At 44.1% G+C, this 15,617-nt stretch overlaps 1 protein-coding gene across 3 annotated transcripts in view; it reads left to right on the top strand.

Annotated features, from left to right (window-relative positions):
* LOC124176375 (E3 ubiquitin-protein ligase MIB1) overlaps positions 1-15,617 on the top strand; it is a 247,894-nt gene that overhangs the window by 229,205 nt on the left and 3,072 nt on the right. For all 3 annotated transcript variants that reach the window (XM_046557593.1, XM_046557592.1, XM_046557591.1), the window contains exons 10-14: positions 13,506-13,725; positions 14,084-14,394; positions 14,839-15,013; positions 15,123-15,288; positions 15,409-15,563. In XM_046557593.1, coding sequence (XP_046413549.1) covers positions 13,506-13,725; positions 14,084-14,394; positions 14,839-15,013; positions 15,123-15,288; positions 15,409-15,563 — 1,027 coding nt within the window. The remainder of the gene's footprint in view (positions 1-13,505; positions 13,726-14,083; positions 14,395-14,838; positions 15,014-15,122; positions 15,289-15,408; positions 15,564-15,617) is intronic.

Genomic DNA, 15,617 nt, shown 5'->3' with positions numbered 1-15,617 from the left:
CCACTGTGCCGTACAAAATGCATAATGTAGATTCCTTAACGTTCGACGAGGAATGCGATCTCGGCAGGTGTATTTGGCTGAGCAATGTCGGGGGGCACGTTCTATCCTCTGAGGTAGAAAATGGTCTGGAAGTAGGTATTTAAATTGTATCCCGTAGCTGGCAGCTGCAGGGGAGGTGGAATCGGCGAGGCGGTAAAAAAGCCGGAAGGAATCTCGGTAAATAGAAGAAAATAGATAAAATGAGAAAGATAGGCGATGCACAGAACGAGTGAAGCGCAGCGCGATGCATTCGCTCGTTTGAAAATGTAAACACGTGCAGTTCTTCCCGCTGTCAAGGAAACCGGGATCGGGTTATAGATACCTCTCATGGCAACCGGAAGTTCCGTTACAAATTCCTCGATGTAGTTCCGAAAAATGAAAAAACAACGCTGCAGTCGCCGTGTTAGCATTGCGAGACCAAATTTTCGTAGATTACTTTGCTTACCCGCAGTCATTTTGGTCCTCCTTTTGTACGGTGAAGAATTGAAAAGGAATTGAAGAGCGATGCTGCTGGATTCTTAAATTATACGGCTGATCGTTGATACTTAAGGCATAAGGTCAAGTTGAGACAGACCTGCTGAACGAATCCCGCGTCCTTACGTTTCGACGAATCTTCACCCCCCGTTTCGTCCTGCAGGATTACGACGTTGACGCATATAACACGCGTTAATTGAGTCTGTCGAGTATGAGAATTTGTTTGTTTTTTTTTTATTCATGACCACGCAATTAACCGAGAGACTTGTCCTAGTCGTTGCGCGGGAGCTTTATGCAGTCGTATGTGATCGCGTATCAAAATACTTGTAAAATCTACAATTGTGTCAAGTTATTTGCTCGTAACTGGAATTTCGCAAAAACCATTTCATCGCTGCAAAAAGGTGCAAATGAGCTGTAAAATCGGATTGATCCGTGCTTCGGTACCCGAATTATGCGAATAAACTATTCATCGACGATCGTTTGATGACGACGATAATCACAATTCGATTCTCCTTGAATTATCGGAAACCGAATTGACGATGCTCCACCAATCGAAAATCACCGATTACACATCGCTAATACCGCGCGAATTAAGGGAATATAATCGATATTACATATGGTCGCATGGTCCAAAAGCTCGGCGTAATTTCAGTTCGTCAGATTGCTTGTACGTATATGACAAATTTAATCGCCGATGCAGAGTCGGCAGAAAAGCGTCGAGTACGAAGCGAAGTTTGGGCGGTTGAAAAAAACCTCGGGGGTGGGTAAAGCTGGATGAAATTGGCGGCCCGGTGATGGGAGAAGAGGGCAAAGCTGGTGACAACTATTGGCCTCTTCGTACGACGGTCACGTGCGCACTGACAATTCGCACGATCATCGGTACCCCGCCGGCTGGGATCCCGCCGGAACCAAGTACATGGATTGGACCCAAACCTGTCGCCCGAGGGACTTCGCCACGAGGCTAAACCTGCCACGGAAGTCCCCCGATTCCCGACCTGCGTAAAAGATTGGGGAACATCCGTGCCTCCCTTGATTTTTCTGAGCTTACTGTAAAAAAGGAACTCCGATGATTCCTCGAGACGAGAATGACGTTGATCGTGGAGAGTTTCAACATCGTAGAAGATATTTGTCCGCAGTTTATACTTGTGAAATAACATATGCGAACAATTTTTCGACTCGATTCTTATGATATTCTTTTACAACGAATCAACAGCGCTCGATGTTCGTTGTTCTCGGGTGATTTACCCCCGCGCCTTTACAGGTGGTGCACACACGTGGAATCGGGTGTAGTTTGGTTTGCAGATTACCGGGAATTGTTCGGCGAGAAGAATGTGTCGCCGGGTAACTCTGATTAGAATCGTTGTACCTCCACTCGTGATTAATATCGCATGAGACGTCGACCTGCAGCGGCAGTTGTTGCCAATTCCGAGGTTCCGTTGTCATGACCTATGTACGCAGGTACACACGTTTCGAGCAATTACAGCTTTGTAATTAGCAAATGCCGATGATTATACGCTTCTGAAGTTATGATTCTGGCTGATATATTCCCGGAATTTCACGCAGGCTTCGTGTCTATCCTTCGGTCAGTGGTTCTCAGCCCTTGATTCCTGCTGAATGTTTAAAAGAAAATTACTAATCGTTGGTATATCGATCCGAGGTTTTCATTACTCACTGTCTATTCGTCTTTACGAGAAAATACGAAACATGCTTCACCCGGTACATCTGGTCTCGGTCTTCGTTTTCACGCTGCAAATACTGCCGTAGTAAAAGATCGGAGCGAATTCGAGTGGATGAGATCCTCCTTTCCTCTGGTAAAACAAATCTCACAAGAAGCCTGCAACAGCAGTGCACCACATGCTCGAATTTCGTCTGCCTCTGACTAATAACAAGCTTATTAGTAAATGTACAATAACCGCGTCGCGTGAAAAATTCAATATTCATGACTGACGTACAATTTGTTAGTTAACAGCTTAATCCGTCAGATCTTTAAGTTTTTGTTAGACATCAGCAAAATAAAAAAATTAATAAATTTAAAAACAATCCCTTCATGCGTTTACGTCGTAAAAATTTCATGTCCACCCGGGTGACGGTAATTAATTATTTTTTCTCCTTCTTTATACAAATCATATTATACAATGAAATGATGTAAATTATTGATAACGAAATATAACAACACTGGTATAACATTACCGCGCACAGCATGTGTACACCGTCAATCAGAGCGTGTGCCCACGGTATTAATGAAAATAACGATATTACCTGGAGTGTTGAGGCTGTTACCGTTATTATTATTATTATTAATATTACCGTCATTACGATTATCAATATTGTTTTATGGAAATAATGCATCGAAAATTTTGAAACGTGCTTAGTCTGGATTTGACTAATTTTACCACGTAATTTATAAAATGATATTATCAATAATAATAATAATAATATGAATAATCATAAATACAGTGACGATCGGAGAATAATTTTTATTTCTTCCGAATACGCGAGCGATGTGATTCAAAGCAGATATTTCCCTCGCTGTATATGAACTCGATTCGTGAGAAGGCGCAAGAGCAAATAATGGTACCGTTTCTGTACGTATACGTAATTTACTAGCAAACATTTTTCCCCGCGGATCGTATCTTTATGCATCGCATCTATTATCCCCAGTATAGGTTATAACCTATATGTATGCACGCAAACACGAAAATACACACATATAAGTACGTACGCAATATCGTCGACAATATGCCGAGTTGTACCAGTAAATCTGTATATCTATATAACGCATATATCCTAGCCGTAAAGGGGAAATTGAATTTAAATTGGATATTGCAAGATCCAAATGCGTAAAAACGTTACGTTTCTCCCGCGCATTTCGTTATGGGTCAGTTATACGTTCCATGTTTCAAAATTCTTATTGAAACGAATGATAGAAAGCAATTATGTGGTTTTTTTTTTTCCTTACACGAACGGTCATCTACTAATCAAAATTATGCGGTATTACGGTGGATTATTTTCACATTGTCACTTTTAAGGTTTCATTTCGAAAGATAATTTACTCAACCATAAAATTGTAGGAATAATTTTCACCCGCGTGTCGCGGCCGCTGATACACAGAAATTGACGTCCAAAATTACAGTCGAAGAAGCGAATGAAATATATAGAGCTGAGGGGCTGAACATCGGGAGGGTGAGATGTACATTTTTTTCTAAATTTTGAGTCGAATATAGTGAAACGAGTGCCCCGAAGAGGTTGGCGAGGAGGGGGTGGTAATACGGACCTTGAATAACGGTGGCGGAGCAGCGTATTAATTGCCATTTCTTATGATAAAGCGAGGGGGGAGGGAGGCGGGATTAGTAGAGAAGGAGAAGGCTGAGGCGCGTACCATCGTCTCTTCTTTATATCAGGAGAGGCCGTAGGCCGGGTATAAATTTTATCCCCGCGGGTGCCGGAATCACCGAAATGGTAACGAGGCATAAATTGCGGCATTGTAGCTGCGCGAGGCGGCGGGGAATCTTTGGTCCTTTCGATTGTCCTCTGCTTGAGAATTACCCCCGATGTCCAGGGATCCCGGGCCCCGCGTACGTGGCGTTGCACTCTCTCCTTATACGGCGGTCTACTGCACCGGAGCCGCGGGCGTGCCGGAAATAGATCGTGAAATCGGAGAACTTATTTCTGGAAATATGGCCTACGCGGACGCGAGTTTCTATTTTCGAACGGCGAACGACGCCCGTCGCGGCGCCCCCACGGAGAACCGCGGCGCTATTTATAAACTCTTTCGGGTATCGTCTGCACACCGGGTTCGAGGACTCGCCGATTACCGCGTGTTCGTAAATCGGAAATTTCGCTTTGTTGGTTCAATTACACCTCGAATCCTTCACCGATCGTCTATTTCTCTTTATCTCTCGCTCTTTCTCGCTCTCTTTATCTCTCTCTCTCTTACTTTCTCTCTCTCTCTCTCTCTCTCTCTCTTTCTCTCTCCTCTCTTACATCGACGTATTACTTTTTCACTTTGTTTAACCGCGACTCCGTCCCCGGGTCTTCTTCTCTTTGGCTCCGGGTGTCGAACGGCCACAACCCGGCTCCATACTTCTTTACATTCCATAAGTCGCTTTCACTATGGGAAGTAAGGAAGTACGGAACAGTTGTCTGGCTCTGCGAGGACCTTCGACTTTTCGCTCTTCCTTCCCTCGTGCGGAGGAGGGTGTCGACACCCGTCGACGGTTAACGAGGAACAGCCTTCTCCAAAGAGCACTGATCAACTCGGTACGTACGGAGCGCGGAATCGGAAAACAAAACCCCCGTGAAAACGGCACCGCGCGGTCATCGTCGGCCCCTCGATTCAACCGACGCGTTTCTTCGGGGGCCGACCGGACTCGAATCTCTCGGAGGGTGGAACCGGGGATCGAACGCCGAGCGATTGTGCCGGGATGTCGGAACCGCGGAGTTCGCTAGATCTTAGACCGCAGCGTGGCCTCCTGGCCGGCTAGACCGCCTCGGACTGAATGCCGCATCCGTTGGCCTCAGCTCCTTCAACAAGCCCTCTAAAAATGGCTGCACACATCCCATTGGCCTCCCTGTCACACCCAACGCCACCCATATCCCCCCCCTGCAGGGGCCCGAGTATGTAAACCTACACTTGACGAGCAACGCTCGACGGCATGGCTCGGCAGCCCTCGGGCCAAATTTGTCTTTACCCGAAATAGGTTTGCCATGGACGGCCTCCTCCGCCACATGGCGACTATTCCTGGACCGAAGAAGTCTCGCCGGTTCCAACTACGACGACGACGACGACGACGACGACGACGACGAAGAAGACGAAGGAGAAGAAGAAGCAGAAGAAGAAGAAGAAGAAGAAGAAGAAGAAGCTCGGCTGAGGATAGGGATCCGCCTCTATTATTCCCAGTCTACGATCGCCCGTGGCGTCTGGTCTTCTTCTTCTTCTTCTTCTTCTTCTTCTTCGTCTTCGTCAGGGCTGCCCTCTTTCACCCTCTTCCTCCACCTCGCCGTTACACACGATCATCTCTTTTCGGCGTTGAATAACCCCGAGGCCAGCGACGTGGATCGTCATTTTTTCGATGATTCGGCATCGCTCCTTGCCGCCCCCCCCCCCCCCCTCCCCCCGCCGCCGCTGCAGCTGCAAGTATGAATTTCTCGACGTCCGCACGGGGGTCTAAAATTAAATCGCGTTACGGTGACGGCCGTAGCACCGCGACGCCGCGCGCCTACCGATATGCATCCCCGAATAATGCCGGCGCACGCGGTGCTACAAGAGAGAGAAAACCAACGACCGACGCGTCGCGACGCTATTTTTATTAAACCCGCAGCGATCTTACACACGCACATGATCCTCGTCACGCGCGCGTTAGCCGTCCTCCCCCCCTCAAGCATATATATTTCCTATTTTTTATCATCTACTTTTATAATCGTTTTTCTTTTTTTCACTTTATTTTCTTTGCCGAGTATTTTTTTTCATTTTTTTTTTTTTTTCTTCCCTTTACAACTTTTTTATTTCGTGCGTTGTTACTCGCTTATTTTTAATTACGTTACAGAAATTTTCGGAGACGGGGTGAAATGTTAGCCCCGCTAGGAAAAGGCCTCCTTAATGCTTTTAATATATTGTTTGTTTTTTTTTTTTTTTACATTTTCGTTTTCTTTTCCCGAAGATGCATCCGAGACCAAGTTTCTTTCCAGTCGCAGTTATTTCTCTCCCCCCCCCCTCCCCTCCCTATCGCGCGCTTCTTTCATATCTATTACGGGAACGTAAAAATAAATTACGACGTACCATTGGCCCGTTGGCGTAACCGGGACCCTTCGCCTCATGCCTATGTAGATGCCGGACTTGCGGAATAGGGAAATTTCATTCGAGACTGAGGCTACTGCCCCTTCTCGTTCCTGTTTTTCCTCCTCTTCATCGTCTTCGTAGTCCTGGCTCCTAGCCGTCGTACGACGAAAACGACTTGTTTACAGCTCGAGAGTAGAAATACCAAAGGAAAAAATACCACCCGCCACTGTGTGCAGATGGTTGCTTCGATTGTAATATAATACAACGTCGCGTCGCGAGGGGGGGGAGGGGGGGGGGGGGCGCCAAATATTGTTCAGAAAATAAACAGTTGTATTGAGGAAGTTTCGGATGAATGAGAATTTTCATCTCTTCTTTATTATAAATACACGCAAGACAAATATAAAAATAAAAACATTCAACTTTTAAATAATTTCAACGATTCCAAGATTTTCCTCATTCCGATCAGTTTTAGCTACAAGTTCTCCCTCAAATTACTGACACCTTCAAGAATTGAGGGAAAGAAGAAAAAAATATCCAAGACTCGTTGAATTGATAATAGAGAGAAAAAGTAAATTTCTACTGTAAAATTATTTTCTATTTTTTTTTTTTTTTACATTTTTTTCGTACAATTCCGATGTCTACCTGATAAATCGACTTTGCGAGTAAAAATGCGTGTCAAAAATGCATCGCGTCTGGCTTAAGAACCTGAAGAGAATGACCGAGATTAATTTTCGACCCTCGCTGCAATGTCGAAAATTATTTCTCAACCGCACCCTTATACGTGCAGAAAGTTTCTGACGTCCATCATCGCCAAGGAGACCTTTACGGATATTTGTAAAATTGGATTTTGACCACATACACAAACCCGGCGTTGGGGAGTGTAGGGGGATGACGGCGTTCTTGGTTGGTCGTTGAACGAGGCACCAGGTGGTGGAACTAACCCAGAAGCTGTCCATCAACGTAAACACGGCAACACTCAAGCACGAGATAGGCTTGACACAAGGAGACCCTGTTTCCTACCTCGGGAATCCTTTGGTCGTTGTCGGTCCTGCTGCTGTAGGACGAAAAAGGAGGAGAGCTCAAGGGGCCTTGAGAGTATGTACAACCTGCAACGTTTGTTGACAGTATTTTACTCCGTAAATATATCCCTCTGACAGATGAGCTCGCTCAGCTCCGCTTTATTCGACCCCTTGCACCGCCATTCTCCAACAATCTGCGGAACGTGTAACCTGCGTCCACGACAATTCGCTCCTCGAGTTTACACCGGGAGTGAGATTTGAGATAACCCCTTGAATCGCTGCGCCTACAAGTACGTGGCAAAAAGAATAAATTTTGGGAAAGGAGGAAAAACGGCCCATTTTTCGAGCAGAATCGGAGATAGTCTGTAACAATTTGACTTTGCCATAAGTTACCCGGAAACGGAAGGTGAGGTAAAACCGTGTTCTTTTCTTATTTTTCAAGGATCGTTTCAAGTGGACACTAAAGAGTCGGTGTAATGTTACTTGCATAGATGTTTTTTAATCTCACTTTTCTTATTTCCCTTCTCTTTCCCTCTCGTCACATAACTCCGGGAATAGCGTTTGTCCTCGATGGTGGTGAATGTTGGACAACTGTCGGCTTAACGCGTATTCCTGGACCGACGGATAGGTACGCGTATAGTAGCGGACGGATAAAAAAAAACAGGGATAATTAGGGAAGCGTGTTTTCGTTTCCGAAAAAGAAAAAAAAGAGAAGGAAAGAAGAAGGCGGATGATCGGGAGTTATTCAATTTATTTAACTAATACATTAAGCTATTAGAACGAGATGTGCGGATAATCCATTCGCGTAACAAGCAAAAATATTAATAAATAACCAGTGCAGGAATGCGTTCGTGTGTGTGTAGCAATTTATTGATTTGGGCATTTCCATCGTTGACTGCCAATAATCGACGAACTAAATTGATTTTTCCAAAACCTACACCTCGCCTCGAATCGCGACTTTTTCTAGTCGTCTGTCGGAATGCGCGGAGCTTTTTTTTGTTGAATAGTTAGAACTTACGGCTTGGCGAGACGCGGAATGCTCTAGGATTTTCCACGGCGTATCAAATCTCCCCTCGCACGGCTAGCCGCGAAAGTGCTCGCCGCAAAAACAATCCGGCTGCTTTTTCTTTTGCAATTGAGACACCCCGCACCGCACCCTCGGATATAAGACATGGAGACTGTTCTTTATACCCCGAGGAGAGAGGATAGCGTTCCTGGTCGGACCATGAGGGAATCCAGGAACTGAGGATCCGAGGAAAGGAATATCGCATCTTTCCTATTATCCGATCAATTGCCTACTTTCGTCCGATCCAATCCACTCCGACTGTAAAGAAGCACTCGAAAAATACGCGAAAGGCATTTTGTGTGTGCACGGGGGATCCCCCCACTTTTATTCCGTTCTCTGCTTCCGATATTCCCCGTGCCTACCTGCAGTATCTTTAGGATGTTGCCACTGGAGCGTGAGCCATGCGATCGCATTGACCCAAAGTGCGTCGCTCTCTCAAGATCCTCTCTCTATCTCTTCCAGCCCTCCTCCCGCCATCCGCAGGATACCGTACACCGATATACGAAGAACCTATCAGATTTCACAAACGCGCTTAACCTTCCCTCACCACTTTCCTTCTCTCTTTCTCTATCCTTTTTCCTCTCGCCCCCCTGCACTTGCCGGTCTCTCGGTGAAACGGAAAAAGGGAAAAAGAGGAAGAGCGAGAGAGAGAGAGAGAGAGAGGGAGGAGAAAAAAGAAACTTTTCAGGAACTCTGCAAGCATCATCGCCACATGGCCCACGTGGAGGTACGAGCCCACGTGCTTTTTTCTGCAGACTGAAAATTTACTGGTAAATTTTTACATCTCACCAGGTGCTTCGAGAATCACGCTATAAAACATACGCCTGAAACATTCCTTCGGCTGTCTTGGAATCCTTATTCGTATAATTTTTCTGCCACGTTTTCATTTTACTTTTATTCTTGAGTCAATTATTGAACTTTGTACGTTACGGTGAACCTGCGCGAAAAAAAAAAAAAAAAAACCAAAGAAAAACCTCGTTTGATTTCCTCTGCAATTACTCCCAATGTTTGCACTGTTATACGAATATCAGGAATGCTTGAATATTATTCGAATTCACTCCGATTAATATCATACGTCTGGTATCATCCCGTTTAGATTTTTCTCATCTTTTTTTTTGTCACCAATCGTACCAATCTTCGCCGATCTATTTGACGAAAGTCTTCAGCTACAACTCTGTAGGTACGATATACGAATAAAGTTTGCTCGGGAGCAGGTAATTCATTTTAACTGCACACATCTTCACATACTCGACGCTCTTCTCCGGACATTTCCCTAAAATTTATAGATTTTATTACGAAGGCACGTATATTTGTTATACGTATATACATGCATAAATATACGACGACGCACGTCTCAGCCGCATGGTATAACTTTTTCGCATTATAAAAGCACTTTTGCCTTTCCCTCCAAATATCTCCTTCTCTTTCTCTCCCTCCCTCCTTACCCGCTCTCCGCATGCTTCTTCGTCAATTTCTTCGCTTCCTTTTTCTTCTTCATCGTCTTCCATTTCTCTTTCTCTTTTTCAGGGAGAGACGATCCCGTCGTATTTTATTTGATATGATTGCCATTGCCGTACAACCGCGAAAAAGTTTTGAAGAGTGCTATCGAATTTTTTGCAATAACTTTAAGGAAGCTTGAAATTAATATATTTTTTTCACCGCCGACAACCCCCGTCACGATCACGTCCAAACCCCTCCCTCCCTCCCTTAGACTCTCACCCTCGTATGGCTTAAAACGCCGGCGATGAGAAAAAGCGGCGAGAGTCGAAAGATGACAGCGTGACGCGGCGCGGAACGTATTGAACGCATAAATTATGGGAAGCTTGCGGATCGACGAGGACAACTTCACGCTCCAACTAATGGTCTTCGAATATCCACCGGGAATACCGATGATCCCTTTATTTTACTCTCTTTCCGCGAGTTAATTGACAGCCATTATTTTCTTCCTCCGCCGATTTTCACCCCTCCGTACAACAGTAAAGAATCTCCGTCAAAAAGTGCCCTGCGAGTTTTCCTGAACCCCCGGAGTCCCGGCACGGATAGAAAGACGTACGTATATTTCACAACGACGTCACGAGAGTCGTTCCAGCGAGAAATCCGGGGGGCTGTGAAGTTTCGAAGTAAGCGAATAGCCGCGAGGCGCATTCGAGGCGGCAATGACGCGTCCGTAAAGCGGAAATCCAAAATATGACTGACAGCGATGCGCAAGGGGGGGGGGGGGGGGGGGGGGGGGCAGGGAGTGAGAATCGAAGCCGTTATTTATTACTCCAAGTTTGATGGAATTGGATTCGTTCCGAGGTGCAGGCGGCGGCCGCCCAACTGACTGATAGAAATTTCAACTTTGTAACAATCTACCTAAACAAAGTTCCTCGCGCTGCGCGTGCAATTGAGGGAAGATAAATAGAATTTCAAGACTTGTCAAACCGCCGAAGCGGAGAGTGAAGTGCGCGATGCAACAGATAAAGGAGAAAAAATTAACGTCACGGAGCTACGGAAATAAGGAAAACTGAGGTGCCCAAACTCAGTCATACTCGCATATTAATCCCTAAAAGCATCTGGTATATACCCGTGAATGATATAAACGGTATATCTATTTTACGTAAGAAATATCGTAGACAATCGCGTAACGGGTCAACTCTGCGAAGTATTAACAATCGCACACAACTAACTCTGCTCATCGTAATTAAAATTGGTGCTAATCAAGCAATTATCGCAATAATATTATATAGCGTACGTTGTACTCTGTACGTCATAATTGTTACGCTGTGCCGCGGTGGCAGAAGCCGCAACAGTGGTTGGTAACAGCGACGGTAGCTGTTTCGCTGAGATAATTAAATTTATTAATTATTAAACACGGTCGTAACGAACGGCGCCATGAGTTGGTCTCTCCAAAACGCCTCGGCGCCTCTGCCTACCTACAACTTATACGAAGGCAAGTGTTCGCCCGGCGTTTAACGGAGATTCATCGTAGAGTTGTATCCTCGGTCCATGTCTGTTAGAAAATGAGCGAATCTGTCCGCGATTTTCTGATTTCCCCGCGTCGGTATTTAAAATAAACACTGCACCTGTGACGGACGTTATACAATATACGTGACGTTATAAGAGGTTCTTTTTCACCATTTCGCGTTTTTTTTTCTCTCTCTCTCTCTCTTTTTATAAATTTGTTTACGCCCAAGTAAAGCGTCCTATATGTCTGTATATCCACAGTCGTATATTTTAAAGCTTTGGTAATAGCGGGCGTTGGCGTGGCAGCAGGTCTTGCAAAAATAAACTGTGCGATTCTCTTTATCGTCAGCGTCACTACCGGGCTCTAAATCATAGGGAGCCATACTATAGGACGAGACAAAAGTTTCCTAACGGAATAACAGCGTCGAACGAATAACGGCTCTCGACGCTATGAGTTTCGTTCATTTATATATATGTTATATAAAATATATGTACAAAATTGGTCGAAGTTTCGATGATTTAGTAGCGACACTGATCAATTGCCAATATCCGAAATAGCTGGTATAAATCCACCCCCTCCTCCAAAAACAACGTGAACCGATTGATCTCGAAGTGATTTTCACTCGGTTACTTTTCAAACTCACAGTTATAACGTATGAACTAAATTCTTTCGATATTCCAGGAAAAGTAATAAAAAAAAAAAAAAAATCCAAAGTAAATTCAATTTACCGTAAAATTGCGAATAGTTCCGACAACTCGACGCTCTCGACAATGCAAAAATTATACCCCACGGGTGGGTTTTTGGCCCGAGAAGGCACGGGGACCATGACGAAGCTCCAGAGCTAACAGCTGTTGTCAGTGTCTTACCGGGCCTCCTCGAGGGATTCAGCCAAAGAAACTGACCTCCCGGCCAACGCGGTTACCCCTAGAAACGGGACGGGAGACGGGAGACGAAGACGGTAGCGGTGCACCAGACTCTGCACATGTGCAGGGCACCGGCTCGACGGAGATCCTCCGCCGCAGTTTACAGACTCGGATATGATTCGGATAATATGCCTGTTCTCATTCTCTCTGACGGTATCCTGGTCGCATGGGAAATTGATTTTACAAAAAATCACCGCCGGAACAAAACCGGGTCTTGGGCAAAAGTTCGCTCTTGGCATCACAAACCGTTCGTTCAATAAATTCAAACGTTATTGTACAATATCCGTGTATGTACATATTATGAAAGTCTGTGAAGACTAGATATTATTTTTATATTGACATATTGAGAATGAAATTGAAGAAACTCGGAGAATGAAAGGCACTCCCAAGTTTAACCTTCGCACGCATAAGTATTTTATGAGAATTGTATCATTTTTATCGCATACCTACGTATTTTTTTTTTTTTATATAATTTCTTCTTCTGAATTTAAATTATATTCTCTTCTTCACGGAACGGGGTCGCAACAAGTTTGATTTCCGCTCAGTGAACTGATCACCGCTATTCTCAGATGTGCAGGAAACAGGATACATGCAGCGAACAATTTCAAACCCGAAAGTTATATCACGCGAAAGTAGTTGGACAGTTCTGAAATACTTTTCAAACCATTTCTCTGGTAGGAAAATGGGCGAACTTTGCTCATAAAAATATTTCACTTTATACTGTGAAAAATTTGATCTGGAATATATCTGGGCGGTTTGTAATTTGACGCCTATGTTTTTATCAAGATATTTCAAACGTCGCAATATGATAATACCTATTGTGATCTGGACAAAGTCTCGATTTTTTTCTTTTTGTTCTTCTTCTTCTTTTTTTTTTTTTTTTTTAACTTTTGTTCGCGGTTTTGTTTCTTCCAAGCCAAGCGAAGAAGCCGGGGAAGAATTTAAATGAAACTTACATTTGCAAATTGGATGCAGATGACTAACGTTATATATTCTCAAAGTTTTACAAAGTTCAAGGAATGAATAATAATTCAAACGTTCGCGCCAAACTGCCCTTATAGATAGTACAAGGTACCTAACTGTTTCGTAATTCAGCTTATCATCAGACACCTTAGCGAAGTAAAACAAAAAAAAAAAATAACCATTATTATTCAAACCGACTCTGCAAATTAATTTTTTCCCGAGAATCATCAATAATCCTCATTTGCACAATAATTTTTAAAGATTAATTCCACCTATGAATTTTTCTATTTTACAGTGCGATGCGTGTTCTCCTTTCGAAACTTCCGAGGCCGTGGATAGTGGATGAAAAGAAGGACGATGGGTACACGGCCCTGCACCTAGCCGCCCTTAACAACCACGTAGAAGTTGCCGAGCAATTAGCGCAAGCCGGCAAAGCCGACTTAGACTTGCAGAACGTAAATCTGCAGACCGCTTTACACCTAGCCGTCGAAAGGCAGCACACACAGATAGTGAGGGTGAGTGTAAACGCGGTCTGTGCAAATTGGAAACCAAATTATGGACGTGACTGCCCACAATATGCAATACGGCGTTGAGAAGGGAGCGATCAGCCGATCGTTTTCGATCGATAATACGAATCTAACGACAGTAAAAACTTGGTGCAGGCTGTCAAAGCTCCTATTTTGTTGCACATAGTCGAGATTGAATAAAAAAAACTCAAACGAATAACTGCTCTTGCAATTATAAAACCTACGCCGTATTTAAATTAATTATTGCTTTGGTTTTTGGGTTGTTGGGTCCCCATAAGACCTCCGCTACTCGATGGTTAAGTTTTTATTTATTTATTTATTTATTTTTTTTACATCTCTTATCCAGCTCCTGGTCCGCGAAGGTGCGAATTTAAACGTGGCTGACAAAGACGGAGATACACCGCTGCACGAAGCTCTGAGACATCACACGTTGTCCCAGTTACGACAACTCCAGGATGTTCAGGACGTCGGTAGACTTCTTATGGGTCTTGGGGCCCAGGGCCAGGATAAAAAGAGCAGTGCGTCTATCGCCTGCTTCCTGGCTGCTCACGGGGCCGATCTTACCCTGAAAAATAAGAAAGGACAAACTCCTCTCGACCTCTGCCCTGATCCAAACCTCTGCAAAACTTTGACCAAATGCCACAAGGACAAAGAATCGTACGGGCAAAAATTCATACTTTACAATGTTGCGTTCGGTTTACTAATATATATATATATGTAGCCTCAGCAGAAATCCACGTTTTTTGTATTGTTTCAACCGTCGAAAATGATTCGACGGCTTCTATGCTTTCAATTTCCCCTCCTTTGTACCCTGTAATTTGTGCAGTTTTGGTTATAGATTCAAAATGCACGATCAAGTGTTTCTTTTTTTTTTCAACTCTTTTTGATTGACAAATATCGAAGATTGTATGGCTCCGACCATTCTTTTAAAAAAGTGTTAACACGGGGAATTAAGTTTCATCAATCACTGCGATTTAGAATTACTTGAAAGAAATCGTATTTTTTTTTTCCTTCAGCTACCGTCAAATGATTTTCTTCATCCAACCTCGTTACTTTTTTGCCTAAATTGAAAAATTTGTATAAATCACTTTCGTATTGCAGGCACGACATCGAAGCTCCTGTACCGTCAGCAGCAATCGACGAATGTCTGGTATGTTCGGATGGAAAGAGAGAGACTCTATTTAACCCCTGTGGACACGTAGCTTGCTGCAACGTCTGTGCACCTAGAGTAAAGAAGTGTCTGATCTGCCGAGAAAATGTTTTATCTAGAATTAAGGTACATGTGTATAGCAATACTCCATTTGCCGATAAATCGATATATTCCTTCTCCAATCCCAATAGCCAGGAAAAGTAAGTTGACAATTATTTTCTCACGATGCTCACAGATTGAAGAATGCGTCGTTTGCTCTGACCGTAAAGCAGGAGTACTATTTCGACCCTGCAGTCACATGTGTGCTTGCGAAAGTTGTGCCTCGTTGATGAAAAAGTGCGTCCAATGCCGCGCTCAAATTCAACACATGGTACCGCTCTCCATATGCTGCGGAGGAGGAGGTAATCGTACTTGAATGTTGAATAGGTCTTTATAATTATGTTCATATCAGTTGTGGTTCCGAAATTCTTCCTTTCCCTCATCCACTATTTCAATTCTCGTAAAACATGTACATTACGCAGGTACCATATCCGAAGTGAAAGCGGATCCCGAAGAAGAGCCAGCGCCTCTAATTCCTAATGAAGGAGAAGCTACGCTGATGAATAACGGAAGCCGTGATACGTCGCACAGTGACATACAAAAACTCCAGCAACAGCTGCAAGACATTAAGGAACAGGTATTAATGAAAAGAAAACCTATACGTGGAGATATTTTTCTGCCAACTTTTGCG

The sequence above is a fragment of the Neodiprion fabricii genome, chromosome 2, assembly GCF_021155785.1.
Source record: "Neodiprion fabricii isolate iyNeoFabr1 chromosome 2, iyNeoFabr1.1, whole genome shotgun sequence".
NCBI classification, from domain to species: Eukaryota; Metazoa; Arthropoda; class Insecta; order Hymenoptera; family Diprionidae; genus Neodiprion; species Neodiprion fabricii.
This window is presented reverse-complemented; position numbering and strand designations above follow the sequence as displayed.